The 14,910-nt window shown below is 43.1% G+C and overlaps 1 protein-coding gene across 7 annotated transcripts in view; it reads right to left on the bottom strand.

Annotated features, from left to right (window-relative positions):
* Fam193a (family with sequence similarity 193 member A) overlaps positions 1-14,910 on the bottom strand; it is a 128,856-nt gene that overhangs the window by 29,015 nt on the left and 84,931 nt on the right. For all 7 annotated transcript variants that reach the window (XR_007340948.1, XR_007340949.1, XM_015481893.2 and 4 more), the window contains 2 exons: positions 12,700-12,951; positions 813-1,011 (listed from right to left, as the gene is read on the bottom strand). Coding sequence is in view for 5 of the 7 variants with exons in the window: in XM_015481893.2 (XP_015337379.2) it covers positions 813-1,011; positions 12,700-12,951 (451 nt within the window). In the remaining 2 variants the exon portion in view is untranslated. The remainder of the gene's footprint in view (positions 1-812; positions 1,012-12,699; positions 12,952-14,910) is intronic.

Here is a 14,910-nt window from a genome sequence, read left to right as displayed (position 1 = left end):
TAGGGAAAAAAATTTTATTGAGCACCTATTATGTGCCAATTCCTGTGCTAGGTGCTTTTCAAAGTTAATGTCTTAAAACTATTTTCTGAGGTTGGTATTGTTATTCTAAAGATGAAGAAACTGAGGCTCATAGAGGCTAAGCAACTTGCCCAAGGTCACACAGCTAGAGATCCTTTCCAAGCACAGATCGGGATGTCAAGTCTAGCTTCTGTTCTGAGCACATGCAGGGCAGGGTGTGGGCTACCAGGAGCTCTAGCCACAGGAAGACAGAGAGGAGGCATAGGTACCAGCCCCTCATTAGGAGCCCCTGACCCTGAAACTGAAACGACAGCCGAGCTCAGTAGCTGAGGCAGCTGGGAGGAAGGAGCTTTGGAGGGGAGAGATCCCATATAGGGTCAATACAGAAACCAGAGAAAAGGAACGCAAGCATTCGAGCAGACCATGGCCCTGTCCTCTTGCCCCTGTGCTCTGGACTGAGGTCTGGCTGTCTCCACTGCTCAAGAACTAAAGGCTAGGTAAAAGCCTTGGAGACCAAACCCTGCAAAGCATGATGCCACACCATCGCAGCCCACTGTGCTGATGACCAGCCACGGAGCCAGAGCCTTGCTCGGTTCAGCCAATGCAATGGCTGACTGGTGGCAAATGTGAAAGAATGGAACGGGATGATAGGCCTCCGGCCTCTGCTGGAGACAGAGGGAGAGGTAGCAGCCACATGGCTATACCTGGGCATCCAGGGAGATTGCAACAAAGATGGTCATCTACTCGGCTTGGGTTATTTTAAAACCTTAAGAAAGTTTTAACAAATTCCTTACCAGAAATTGTATCTGGCAAGAAAGTGCCAGGATTCCAGTTCTTATCATTCATCACTTCTGATCCCCAAAGACTTATAAATTTAGAACTATTCCACTCTGGAGTATTCCCAAAACAGCTCGGATAAATATGGTCTTGAAGAGATGCATTGAATACCTGATGCTTATTTGTGTGATTCTGAACAGGTGCTGGTGGTAAAGCCTACAAAAAAAAATTTTCTAATCACATATCAAAATTAATATTCTGTTTTCCGAAGTAATTAAACTACAAACAGACAAAGTGTGACTGAAGCTTGGCAGGATATGCTCCCTGCAAGTTGGTGCCCACGGGGGGTGCACGTCTCACAAAGCACTTGGTGGCTCATTTATAAGACTGCATGTGTACGTCAAACTGCAACCAGAGGGACAGTTTTAAAAGCAACTGATGCCGCTAGACAACTCAGTGACTTCTAACATTCCTACCTACCCATGACTTACGTGTGATTCATCTGTGTAAGATCTGTTCTAAGGCTTATCCTCATAATGGCATTTTAATAATCATTTCTAACAAGTCAGCTTTGGAGTCACTGATAAGAATGGTAAACCCTCATGCTGCTCTCTTACACCCGGACAAAGCACAGCATACATGGGAAGAGATGGAGGGATCTGTGCTGTGCTCTTGAGGAGCCGACCTGGCAGTGAGCCTCCAGAGCCTGGTGGTGCAGACCTCGTTGAAGGTACCAGGGGAAGGTGGCTAGGGTCTAGCCAGCATCCACATCCTTAACTAAGTGCCAAGCCATCTGGCAGCTCCTGGCACACACCAGGTGTCCTGGGCCCTTCCTATCCCTGGTCCATGCCTAGGCCCCAGGCCCATGTGTCCACCTCTTGGGGTTTTATAGTGGCTGAGCCTCCACTTCTGCACTTGGCCCCCTGCAGTCCTCCTCTCAGCAGCCAGTCATCTTTTTGGAATTCCCTGCTTGGAAAGTTGAGGTAGATTCCTGCTGCTTTTAACACAAAACCCAAAGTCCTTACCTTGGCCCTGTGGGACCCTAGGGAACTTAACCTGCCTCCCTTTGTCCTCCTCACCAATCCCCTTGACGCACAGGCCTTCCCTCCCCTGGTATCTGCTCAGGCCATGTCCATGTTCTGGGATGTCCGAATCTCAGTTCTCACCTCTCTCACTTACGCTCACTTACAGCCTTGGCCCAGACATTAATTTCCCAGAGAAGCTGACATTGCTGTCTCTGCTCTCACTAAGAAGACCCGACACTCAGGAACAGTAGAGTGTCCTGCTACACTCATGGAGAACCATGACCTTCCTTTCTCACCACAGCTGTAACATAGGACTGACTTATAGCTTGCTGAGTTTATGTCTGCCATCCCCCAAGTTATGCATGCTCCATAAGGAACAGGCAATGTTGCACAGTGTTCCCTCAGCAGAACTGAGGAGCTGCTGGAACGAGGTGTCCAGGTGTACACAGACAGCCTCACCCTGGATGAGCTACAGGTGCTAGAAGGACGTCTGGCCACCCCCCCACGCTGCAGGATGCAGAAATGAGACACAGTGAGCCTGTACACTCAGATGGAGAGTTTTAGAGATTCCCAATTGCAAGTGATGATTTGGCAGAATCCTGAGGGCCTGGCTGGGGCAGGTGGTGAAGGGAAAGGGGACAGAGCACAGGGACAGTCCTGTATGTGGATAACAGCGCCACACCCCACAGGCTCCATAATTGTGGGCAACAGCATGGTTAAGAGTAACTGTGTGGCTTCCATTCTGAATAGGCAGGGATGCCACAGAAGGTCTCAGGCAGCAAGGGAGATGATCTGGGCAGTTTAACAAGAAGATCACACTGTGGCAATACGGTGGACAAACCAAAGAAGAGATGGCGCTGAGTCAGTGAGTGAGGAGACGGGGGTGATGAAGCAAAGATGTGAAGGCAGGAGGAAAGGAGAATTCCAGAGGTTTCAGACATGAGAGCAACTGAGCGTCTAGTGCAGGGACTACCAGTTCTGATTCCACCATGGGCAGTGTGGTCAGTGACAAGAGCTGGATTTGAACCAAGCCCCGTCTCAGCCTCCCGTTTACTAGCTGTGTGACCTCAGGCAAATCACTCAATCTTTTTGTGCTTTAGTTTCCTCATCTCCAGGGTTTTTAGTTAGAGTTTTGTACATTGCCGGGCCTGCAGTCAGTACGCATTTGGTCATTGTGAAGACGAATTACTATTACTTTCTAAGACTATGTTCCCTAGACACAAACCAATTAACTTTCCAAACCCTCTCAGCTGGGCCTATTCTTCCACACGCTTTGGGGCAGAGAACAAGTGGGCAGTAACTCTATTCAGGCCACCATCATAGCTCAGTGCGTCTACTGACCTCTGGGGGCTCAAGGAGGCAGAGGGAGAACATGACGGAGCAGAAACTTGTGACTTGAAAGCAAGGGCCCAAACTAGCTGTTCTAGCAGGGGAGGCCCAGGGGTCACAGAGCAAGGAGAAAAACGAATCCTATTTCAACAGACCCCAGTTTCTACAAAGTAGTGAAAAGCTAAAGCTACTTTGCTGATAAAAAACAGTCTTGGGGACCTTCTGCCAAGTGGCAGAAACACCTGCCAGGTACAAACTGGCCTGTTTTTTCTGTCTCACAGCTGGCTTAGAGATGTGTCAGCAGGTGAGCTCAGAGCCACTGCCTTCAGGGTTCTGAGCCATTTAGGTGCTTCCTAAGACTTTCCTCAGACACAGCTGTGTGTGTCTGGTATCACCTCTGGCCAGTCTGGCTGACACCTGACCCGACCCATTCTTGTGTCCATACAATTCTCGCCTTCAAAGCCCTACTGCAGAGTGTCCCCTGCTTTCTGAAACCATCCCAGGTGCTTCAGCTTTCCCTCTCCAGCATTACTTCTCTACTCTGCACTCACAGGATACATGAGGCATGCCAGAACATTTTGATGTTTTATTTTGATGTTTTTATCTTTAGACTGCAAACTCTTTGAAAACTGGGACCAGAATTACTGATTTTGGTTTTCTTAGAATGTAGCACAGGGCCTGGCACATACTAGGTGTTCAATAAATTTTTACTGAGCAGAATGCAGTTCAGAAGATTAAGGAAATGCATATTAAATAGTAATGTTGGAAGCATACAGTGATGATCCTACACATTCTACTTACACTTTTCTTCAGAAGCTCTCCTACTCAAGACGCAGGCCCAGGTATAGAGGGCAAAAGGAAGGGGAATCAGTAACCAAAAAAGTTGTAATCCCCCCCACACCACCACCTCCACCACCACTGTTTTCACACAAGAGAGCTTAAAGGTTTCTTTCAGAAAGAAGTAGTTGTCTGTCGCCAGACTATTCTGGGCAATGCCTCGATAAATATCAACAATCTAACTATAAAGTAGGTCTTTCAAAATGTGGATAATGACTTTACTCTTTTACACGAAATCCACAAAGCTTCAATTAACGGAAGTTTTGAACTGTTCTCCACTTCGACACAAAAGAATTAATTGATAGGAAAAGAAATTTTTACTTTAAGTGAAAGCTCTAACACAAACAGACACCATCACTAAGCGTACTTTGAAGTGTGCCCAGGAGCTGGGCACCCAGCCTGTCCTCTCTGGGCTATGAGTGTGAAAGACAAAGAGCCAAGACAGCAGAAGGAAGACAAGACTGTTCACACCCAAGGGGATGTCAATGACATCTCATTTAACATGAAAGTTAAGATGAGCACTTCTTTGTTTGTGCCTAATGGAGGTCTTTCAACACTCTTTCCAGAGATAAAAAAAGGTGCAAAAGGACCACCTTTACGTTGGCCTTGCTGGTTCTCAGGCTAGTAGAACTATACTCTTGCCTCTAAAATAAAATACAGATCAAACATGACACAATCCCCAAATTAGTTGTCTACGTATGCCCCTACTTTCAACACAGTCTTTCCACCTCAGCCTGAATGGACACTATACATGGAATTGTTTTGTAAAACAATTACTATATTGAAAAAGGGCCTAGAATGAAGTGGAAAAAGGCCTTGCTGTGTTTTGACAGTATTAAACACTTCTGCAGTGGCTGTGCCTAAGGCTTAAAGCAATCTCAGAGTCATACCCAGCTACCCCACTTGCCAGGCAAGGCACTGAATTCCCTCAGAGGCCAGGACCCCCTTTACTAGTACAGTGATTATTCCACACACACACTCTCCATATTGGATGAAAAGGACATTATTTAGAGTTGGAAGCCTTGGTTCCAGCACAAATTCTGGCCCCACAAAGAGGTGACCTGCCACCTCAGACCATGTGGGCCAGCAGGAGAAAACCTGGTCTGAGAAGGAGCTCAGGCACATGTCACCTGCCCTCCTGCCTTTGCCTCTCTTCTCTCCTCTCCAAGCCGCTGCTCCCCAGGCCTGGGCTTTATCAGGTATCTGTACAATCAGGCCCTGGCAACAAACAACCAACTGCAATTACAAAATTACTAGAAGTGCCAAGAAGGTCCCAGGTGAAGGCAAGGGACGTTGCCTGACCTGACGGGAATGACACAGCCACAGAGACTGACTGATGTGGGGCCTGGAGGAGCTGGCCAGAGGAGGGCCTCAGAGGGTCAGCACTGGGTTGGATCCTGGCATCTGCAGAGGGGAACTCTCTTAAGGAAGGTGTCTTCCAGTTAGGGTCTTGGGCTCTCACAGAGAAAACGGCACAAAACCTGACATCAAGATAAAACTAATGTAAGAAAACAGCATGCTTGAATGATGTCACAGAAACAACAAAATAGATTTAGAGCCTCTGGATTTCATTTGCGCACAGAATAACTTTGTGTAATGCGTACAGAAAGAAAAGAGGAAGCTGGACACAATGGTGCATGCCTGTAACCCCAGCTATTCAGGAGGCTGAGGCAGGTAAATCACAAGTTCAAGGCTAGCCTTAGGAAGAGGAGCAAGACTATCTCAAAATTTAAAAACAGGTGGGTGGGGCTGGAGATGTAGCTCAGTGGTTGGAGGGGAGGAAGGGAGTAAGACAAAAGAAAGGAAGAAAGAAGAAAAAGAAGAGAGAAGAAAATCAAGAAAGAAAGAAAAAAATATAAAAAGTGAGATGTATTTGAAAAAACATAAAGCTCAGAAATAAGAATTACAGCTGAAATTACAACTTACAGACACCATTAGACTATCATTTAATGGGTAGATTGATCAAAAAATCATTCAGAACACAGAACTGAGAGAGGAGATGGGAAACTTAGAGAGCTTTCAAGTATGAAGAGCAGGTGAGATCTCATGTTAACCCTTGGGAGCTCAGAGAAACAGCAGGATTGCAGAGGGAGTGTGGTGGGAACATGAATGAGCACTGTCAGCCAGGGCTCTCATGTGAGGAGGGTGTTATGGGCTGCAAGGGAAAGAGGCCCTTGTGAGCAGGGGGAAGGGGGTGTTGATAATGAAGACCTTATAAGAGGCACTAAGATAAAATAAAGGGGCTCATAGCAGATTGGACACAGCAGGACAAGAAAGAGCAGGGAGCGCATCTCTGTAGTGGACCACTTGCCCACAATGCTTAAGGCACTAGGTTCCACCCTCAACACTGAAAAAACAAAAACAGGAAAACAAGAAAGATCTCAAATTAATAACCTGACTTTAAGAATTTGACAAAGAACAAATTATACCTACAATTAGCAGAAGAAATGGAATAATTAAGATTAGAGCAAGGAGGCTGAGCACAGTAGTGCACACCTGTAATCCCAGCAGCTTGGAAGGCTGAGACAGGAGGATCATGAATTCAAAGCCAGCCTCAGCAATGGCAAGGCACTAACTCAGTGAGACCACGTCTCTAAATAAAATACAAAATAGGACTGGTGGTGTGGCTCAGTGGTTGAGTGCCCCTGATTTCAATCCCCAGTACTCCCCTCACACCCTGCCAAAATAAATAAATAAATAAATAAGATTAGACAGAGGGCTGGGGTTGTAGCTTAGAAGAAAATAAATCTGTTGGAACATGATACAAAGTGAACACTTAAAAATCAGTTATGTTGGGGCTGGGCTATAGCTCACAGATAGAACATTTGCCTAGCAAATGTGAGGCACTGGGTTTGATCCTCACCACCACATAGAAATAAATACATAAAATAAAGGTATTGTGTCTATTTAGAGCTAAAAAAAAATCAGTTATGTTTCTATACATCAACAATGAACAATTTGAAAAAGACAGAAATAGCTACATTCACAATGGCATCATAAAGAATAAAATACTTATATAATGAAAACTATAAAATACTGTTGAAAGAAGGGAAAAAGACATGAAAAATGAAAACATATACTTCATTCATGGATTGGAAGTCTAATGTTAAAATGCCCAGGTTACCTGAAGTTTTCTTTATATTCAATGTGATTCCCATTAAAAAAAAAAAAAAAAATCAGTAATTTTTTTTTTTTGCAAAAGTAAGAAAACCATTCTAAAATGCATATATAGCCTCCAAGGACCCAAAAACCCAAAACAACCTTGAATGAAAACAAAACTAGAGGACTTGCACTTGCTGATTACAAAGCATTATAAAGCTCCAACAATCAAAACAGTGTGGTACTGGCAATGAAGACAGACACACAAGTCAATGGAATGAAATAGAGAACCCAGAAATAAACCCTTGCACATATTGGGGGGCGGTGGTGAGGGGGCCGGTATCGGGGATTGAACCACTGAGCCACATGCCCAGCCCATTTTTGTATTTTATTTATAGACAGGGTCTCACAGAATTGCTAAGGGCCTCCCTAAGTTGTTGAGGCTGGCTTTGAACTTGTGATCCTCCTGCCTCAGCTGCCCTAGCTGCTGGGATTACAGGTGTGCACTACCGTACCTGGCCCACAATCATTCAATGGGGAAAAGGGCAGTCTTTAAAAATTGGGCTGAAAAAAACTGAATATCTACATGCAAAGAAATAAAACTGAACCTTTGTCTAACACCATATATAAGAATTAACTCTATCTGGTTAAAAAATCAGAATGTAAAACCTAAAACAGGGGCTGGGGATGTGGCTCAAGTGGTAGTGCGCTCGCCTGGTATGCGTGGGGCGCTGGGTTCGTTTCTCAGCACCACATAAAAATGAAATAAAGATATTATGTCTAGGGCTGGGGATGTGGCTCAAGCGGTAGCGCGCTCGCCTGGCATGCGTGCGGCCCGGGTTCGATCCTCAGCAGCACATACAAAGATGTTGTGTCTGCCGAAAACTAAAAAAAATAAATAAATATTAAAATTCTCTCTCTCTCTCTCTCCCTCCCTCTCTCACTCTCTCTTTAAAAAAAAGATATTATGTCTACCTAAAACTGAAGGACGAATATTTTTAAAAATAAATAAATAAATAAATAAAACCTAAAACAATAAAATTCTTAGAAGAAAATATAAGGCCAAAGCTTCATGACATTGGATTGGCAATTTCTTGGATGTAACACCACAGGCAAAAGTAATAAAAGAAAAAATACACAAGTTGGACTTCATGAAAATTTTTAAAAATGTCCATCAAAAGACACTATCAACAAAGTAAAAATGTATCCCACAGAATTGAAGAAAACTGTATGTAAGTCATAACCTGATAAAGGGTTATCATCTAGAATATATGGAGAATTTCTAAAATTGATTAAAACTGGACAAAGGAATTGAATAGACAATTGCCAAAGACGATACAAAAATGTCCAGGGGCTGGGACTGTAGCTCAGTGGTAGAGCATTTGCCTAGCACAAGTGAAGTCCTGGTTCAAACTCCAGCACCCCATGGGGGAGGGGGGAAAGGCCAGTGGGCATATTAAAAGGTGCTCAACATCACTAGCATTAGGGGAACGCAAATCAAAACTACAATGTCACACCACCTCATACCCATTGGATGGCAGCTACCCAAAAAACAGAAAACAGAACTGGGCACCATGATATACGCCTTAAGTTGTAGTAATCAGGAAGCTGAGGCTGGAAGATCACTTGAACTCAGGAGTTTGAGGCTAGCTTGAACAACAGGAAGACCTATCTCAAAAACAAAATAAAAACAAATGACAAACAAACAAACAAAAACCAGAAAGCAATAAGCTCTGATGAGGATGTGAAGAATCTGAAATCCTCATGTACTATTGGTAAAAATACAAAATGGTACAGCCAAAGTAGAAAAGAATATGGCAGTTCCTCAAACATTGTAAAAACAGAATTACCGTATTTCTATAAAAATAGAATCACCATATAATCCAGCAATTCCACTTTTAAGCATATACCCAAGAGAACTGAAATCAGTCTCAAAGAAATATCTGTATGCCCATGTTCACAGCAGGATTAGTTATAATAGCTAACATATGGAAACAAGCCCAGTGTTCATTGATGGCAATGATACATTTGGTGTATCCATACAATGGAACATTGTTTAAGAAGTATATTCTACAGCACACTGATCATGGATGAACCTTGAGGACATTATGCTAAGAGAAATAAGCCAATCAGGAAAAAAAGGGGACTACTACTGCTGTCTGACTTCACAATGACAGAGACAGAAAGTAGAAACTCACAATCACAGAGACAGAAAGTAGAATGGTGGTTATCAGAGGCTGGAGGAAGGAAATTATTGTTAATGGATAAAGCTTCAGTTTAACAAGATATAAAGAGTTACAGATGGATGGTGGTGACAGTGTCACAAAGTTATAAATGTATTTAATACTACTGAAATGAATACTTCAAGATGGTTAAGATGATACATTTTATGTTATGCATATTTTATTACACACACAAAGGTAAAGGGATAGAGAAAGATATACTATGGAAACATTAATCAAAAAAGTTGGAAGAACTACATTAGTCCCAGACAGAGCAGATTTCAGGGCAAGGAAAGTTCAGAGATAAAGAAGGGCATTATTACATAGTGATGTAGGGTTAATTCTCCAAGACACAGTGATCCTAAATGTGAGCCCCTAACTACAAAGCATCAAACTATGTAGGCAAAACTGATAGAACTGCCAGGAGAAACAGATGAATTCCTTGCCACAGCTGGAGTTTTCATACCCTTTATCAAAAGGGGACCAATCCAGGAGGCAGAAAAGGACATGGCTGAATTCAATACTACCATAAATCAACTGAATATAATGGGCATCTACAGAGTACTCTATCTAACAGAATACACGTTCTCAACCTCACAGGGAACATTCACCAAGAGATATCACATTTTGGCCCATAAAACACACTCTTGTAAGTTCAAAAGAGTAGAAATTGGGGGTGGGATGTAGCTTAGCAACAGCGAGTGCTTGCTTATCATACAGAGGGCCCTAGGACCAATCTCCAACACCATTAAAAAAAAAAAGAAAAAAGAGGAAAGAAATCATACAATATATGCTCTTAGACCACAACGGAATTAAAGTAAATAATGGAAAGATAAGTGGGAAATCTTCACATATTTAGAAATTAAATTCCCTAGTACATACAGTTTTTATTTTTTTTTCCTCTAGTATTTCTTACTGTATTTTCTTCTGCAACTACCTTGAACATTTCAACATATAAATTAAATATATTAATGGTATGAAGACATTTGAAAATAGAAATAAGTGTTCCAAGTTTTTTTTTTTTATTTTAAGAAAATTAATTTTCTGTAGTAGTCGTCATAAACATTTTGGGTACTAAATATTTACCCACAATGGCCAAGTATGAATTAAAAGAATTACAACTCCTGTGCCATCAAGTCTTAAAGGCACTCTCTGTGACTTCACCACAGCAGAACTCACAATCCAAAAATGGATGCAGAAGCAGAGGCAGGCTAGAGCTCCCTCCATATTCGGCACCCACCCACTGCCTCTCAACTGGGTTGGGAACACCACACACACAACAATCCTCCTGATGAAGAGAAGTCTGTGTCCTTCTAACAGCTTGTTCTTTCTCTAGAAGGAGTCTCCAACAATTCCCACGGGCTGTTAACACAATATGTGCAACATCCAAGTAAGTAACAAACTAGTTCTGTAACACCTGGCAGGAGACAATACAAAAGTTTCTACACCAAGTACAATTGAAGTGTCAAAGGCATCTTATGTCTCCAAATAAAAACGGTCTCCAACTAATGCATCAGTAACAGCAAAAAAAAAAAAAAGTAGTTGGAAAAAAAGTCTTCTACAAATATCTAAGCTCCTATGTGGCCACCACTATATATCACTTGACCCCTCTCTATATATTTAGTTTTTCTTTTTAATATTTTTTATTTGTCCATGGACCTTTATTTTATTTATTCATATGCGGTGCTGAGAACCAAACCCAGTGCCTCACACATGCTAGGCAAGTGCTCTACCACTGAGCTACAACTCCAGCCCCTATATTTAGTCTTTCTATGCATGAATTTCTCACATTTATCGATGGCACTAAAGTCTAGCATGCGGCAAAAGAACATCAGATACAGCTGATGGTCCTAAAAATTGTTTTTCTTCTGCTTTTACACTTGTATAGACTACCTATAATTCCCGGAGAAAAGATTAAAGTCAAGGAAAAGAACAGGCTTTTAACTATAGTGTCCCAACAGGCACTGGGAATAATCCATTTCCTTTTTTTTTTTTTCCTTTTTCTTTCTTCAAATGGTGATTGAGCCCAGGGCTTTGCATATGCTAGGCCACACAGCCTGGGGAATAATCTATTTCATCACATGACTTGAATATTTTTAGAAACTAATTCTTGAATAGCTTCAACCAGGACAAATATAAGGAACATTCTAAAATCTTAGGACTAGGGAAGGCAAGAAGGACTAGATGGATTCCTAACTGTACACACTCATCCAAAGGAAAATGGAGTGCACATGAAAATAGCCTAGCTTTACCATATACCTGAAAAATGCTCTGAAAAGCATGCTGTGAACAAAGACACCATCAAATGGTCAAAATGAAAACATTCAATCTAACAAAACTTAAGCATGAATTTGGGTAGCTGCTGAGGACTTACAGTAGCAGAACACAACAAACCTATTATCCTCTTTTCTAAGCTTGTGGCGTAACTCTCCCACCTGAACTCCTCCTGGCCAACACACACACAAGAAACCTACTGTCATGCTAAACACACCCCACTGTGCAAGTGAACTCCTGGAGGAGAAGCATGCCTGCAGCCTGAGCAGGCCCTTTCATGCCATGTCCTCCTTTTCACTTGTTTACAATCATTGTTTAAAATAATTTATCAGTAGAGTTTTGAGAAGACTATTTTTTAACTGATTAGAGATAACCTTGAACCAGAATAACTGGTATAAATAAAAACAGAAAACAATCAAAATTATGGCGAGAGTCAACAAAGATAAGTTCAAAACAGCTAGAGGCAAAGCTACCTAAGGCATAAAAAATGAAAACAACTGGGTTGCTGCAAAGTCAAGGACACTAAATATACCCACAGGGTACTTTAAGAAGAAACACATCAAGACAATCATTTTCTAGACCTTACTGTGAATAAGCTCCTAGCACACCTCGGTTTTTTTGGGTCCCCTGTGCGCTTCAGTTCTCTCTACAACCTTAGGGTGATATGATTTTCTACAACATTGCCCTTGCAGTTCCTCTGTAGGTTGGTGAGTTGTCAGGCTAAGAGGCATACTCACTTAGACCCTGCAGAGCCCACCCAAGGTCAGAGGGACTGTTCAAATGACTTTGCCCATCACAACAAGAAACAGGCTCTGGAGGCCATAAGTAGATAAGCAGACTCATGTGAAGTGCACCAAGTTTAACTGGGTAGCAGCAGCATCTATGTTCTAATTAACTTTGAATGCATAAATCATGACCTTCATGATTGTTTTTAACAATGTGGAGGTTCAAAATTACAACCACTTGAGAGATCATGGTAAAAGCAGGCATTCACAGAACTTCCTATCAAGAGCAGACGCTGTTCTGTACAAGCTGCCAGTTTTATACACTGTTTAAATAAGCAATCCTGCAAGATCTTATAGGTGAGTGAGCTTTCAGGGCCTTCTGGCCCAGCTTACCTTACTGTGTGGGAAAGGGGGTGCTGTATACAAGGTCGGGTGGATGAGAGGGCGAGGCAGGTGTGGAACGGTGTGCAGAGGCACATGTCCATGGATGTGGGGGTACAGATGTAGTGCAGGGGGTGTAGGCTTCTCTGGGCTCAGGAACTGATGGCCAGGAGGAAGGGCTCCGGCAGTCACTGCTGACCCTGTCAGCCCAGAGGCTTCTTGTTTACAAACATGACATTCACAAGTGTTCGGAGCTTGTTCAGCCTAAAAGGAAAGAAACAAAGAACTTGTTTAATGTGAAACAAACAATAATACGAATTAGGGGCTGGGGATGTAGCTCAGTGGTAGAGCGCTTGCCTAGCATGTGTGAGGCACTCGGTTTGATCTTCAGCACCACATAAAAATAAAACAAAGGCATTCTGTCCATCTACAACTACAAAAAAAAATTAAAAATTAGTATGAATAAGTTAAGGTCAGTCACATTTTGCCAAGCAGTTATGAAGCAAATAAGAAGGCAAGAATGAGGCGTGTCCTGACACTCTTGAGTTGCCCATGCTCCCCACCCTGCGCTTGAGGGGGAAGAAGGAACCCCAGGGACTGGGACTTCAGAAGCGGCGAAGAGGGGAGAGGTGCTCCTCATTCCCAGGTGGTGGTATGCTGAGGTAGCAGCTACCAATCTATGTCCTGTGCCTGACTGCAGAGATCAAGGACCTGACAAAGATGTCACTTTGCAAGAGGGAACTGGGAACAAGAACTGAACGCTAGGTGACTCTGCTCCACTGGGTTCCTACTGCTCAATTGGTGGCTGCACAGAAATCTCCACATGGAAGCCAAGGGGCAGGATTCTGGCAAAGGTGGATTGAAGGGCTAACAACTCAGCTTCCTCCTGAGCACAAATGCCAAAGGCAGCCATTCTAAAGCTCTAGAAATGAGCCAAAGCAATATCTCGAGAACTGTTTCTTCTTGTAAGATAGCTGCAACTTGAGTGAAGAACAGGAGTCTGGATTTCTTGCCTGGGGCCTTTCCCTCTTTCCACCCCAGCTTCTGAGCAGTAGCCAGAGGTATCATCAGAGCCGCTGCTGGAGAAAACCTACCCTGCTGCTGAAGAGGGCAACTCCATGACAAGTAGAGGTGAACCAACAGAAGTGGCAGACTCAGTGGGGAATGGGCAGGGAAGTTTATAGCCCTGATAGCTTGGGGCTGGTGTCTTGGGGTGAGTGGCAGATGAGACAAAAACCTATTAGGGAGACTCTAAAAATGAGAGAGCTTGGGAAGGCTCCTCAGGCTGCCCACACTTGCTAGCTAACCAGGAGACCCCAGTGTACACACAAGGAAGACTTCAGAGCCCAGAGGAAGGAATTCCACAGGTGACCCGAGAGCTGGCTGGGGTGCAGATCCCCACCTATACACAGATGCTCTGACACATGTTGAGACCCTGGGTGTTAAAGGTCTATAGGTGAACTGTGCCCAAATCATTAGCTGACCCAACAAGCTAGGCAACCAAAGGCAAGACCTTTATCAGACAAGCTAAAAAACGAAAACAGAGTAAAAACATGAGCTGATGCATTAGCTGCTGCATATGGGGGAAACCGATTCTGCAACGTAAGTCTAGGTAAGCACTAAAACATACAGAAGCAAAAACCTCACTGAACAGTCACTCAAAGGGAAAGTCAGAATTGTTACATTTTTAAAAGACCAGTTTTCAACCAAAAAGTATGAGACATGCAAAGAAAAAGAAAAGTATGAGCCACACTTTTGCAGGAAAAGGACAGCGAATCACTAGAAATTGGTTCTCCTGAGTAGCTCTACATAATGGATTAGCAGAAAAAGATGCAAAACTGCAGCTACAACATGTTTAGAGATGTAAGGCAAGTAGGAGAACAGAGATCAAACATACAGGGGATTATAATATAGTAACTATAAAGAAAATGAAATATGAATTCTAAAAGCAGGTTTAAGACAGCAGAGTGGGCTGGGGATGTACCTCAGTTGGTAGAGTGCTTGCCTCACATGCACAAGGCCCTGGGTTCAATCCCCAGCACGCCCCCCCCCCCACACACACACACATACAGCGGAGAAAGAATCTGTGAACTCCAATTAGGGGAACAGAAATTATCCATATTTACTAGGTAACAGACTATGCATAAAAGGCTTCCCTAAAAAAAAAAAAAAAAAAAAAAAATCATCCATATGAAGAACAAGCAGAAAACAGTAGGTAGTAAA

This window comes from Marmota marmota, unplaced genomic scaffold, assembly GCF_001458135.2.
Source record: "Marmota marmota marmota unplaced genomic scaffold, marMar, whole genome shotgun sequence".
Taxonomy (NCBI): domain Eukaryota; kingdom Metazoa; phylum Chordata; class Mammalia; order Rodentia; family Sciuridae; genus Marmota; species Marmota marmota.
Note: the sequence above shows the minus strand (reverse complement) of the source record. Positions and strands in the feature narration are given on the sequence as shown.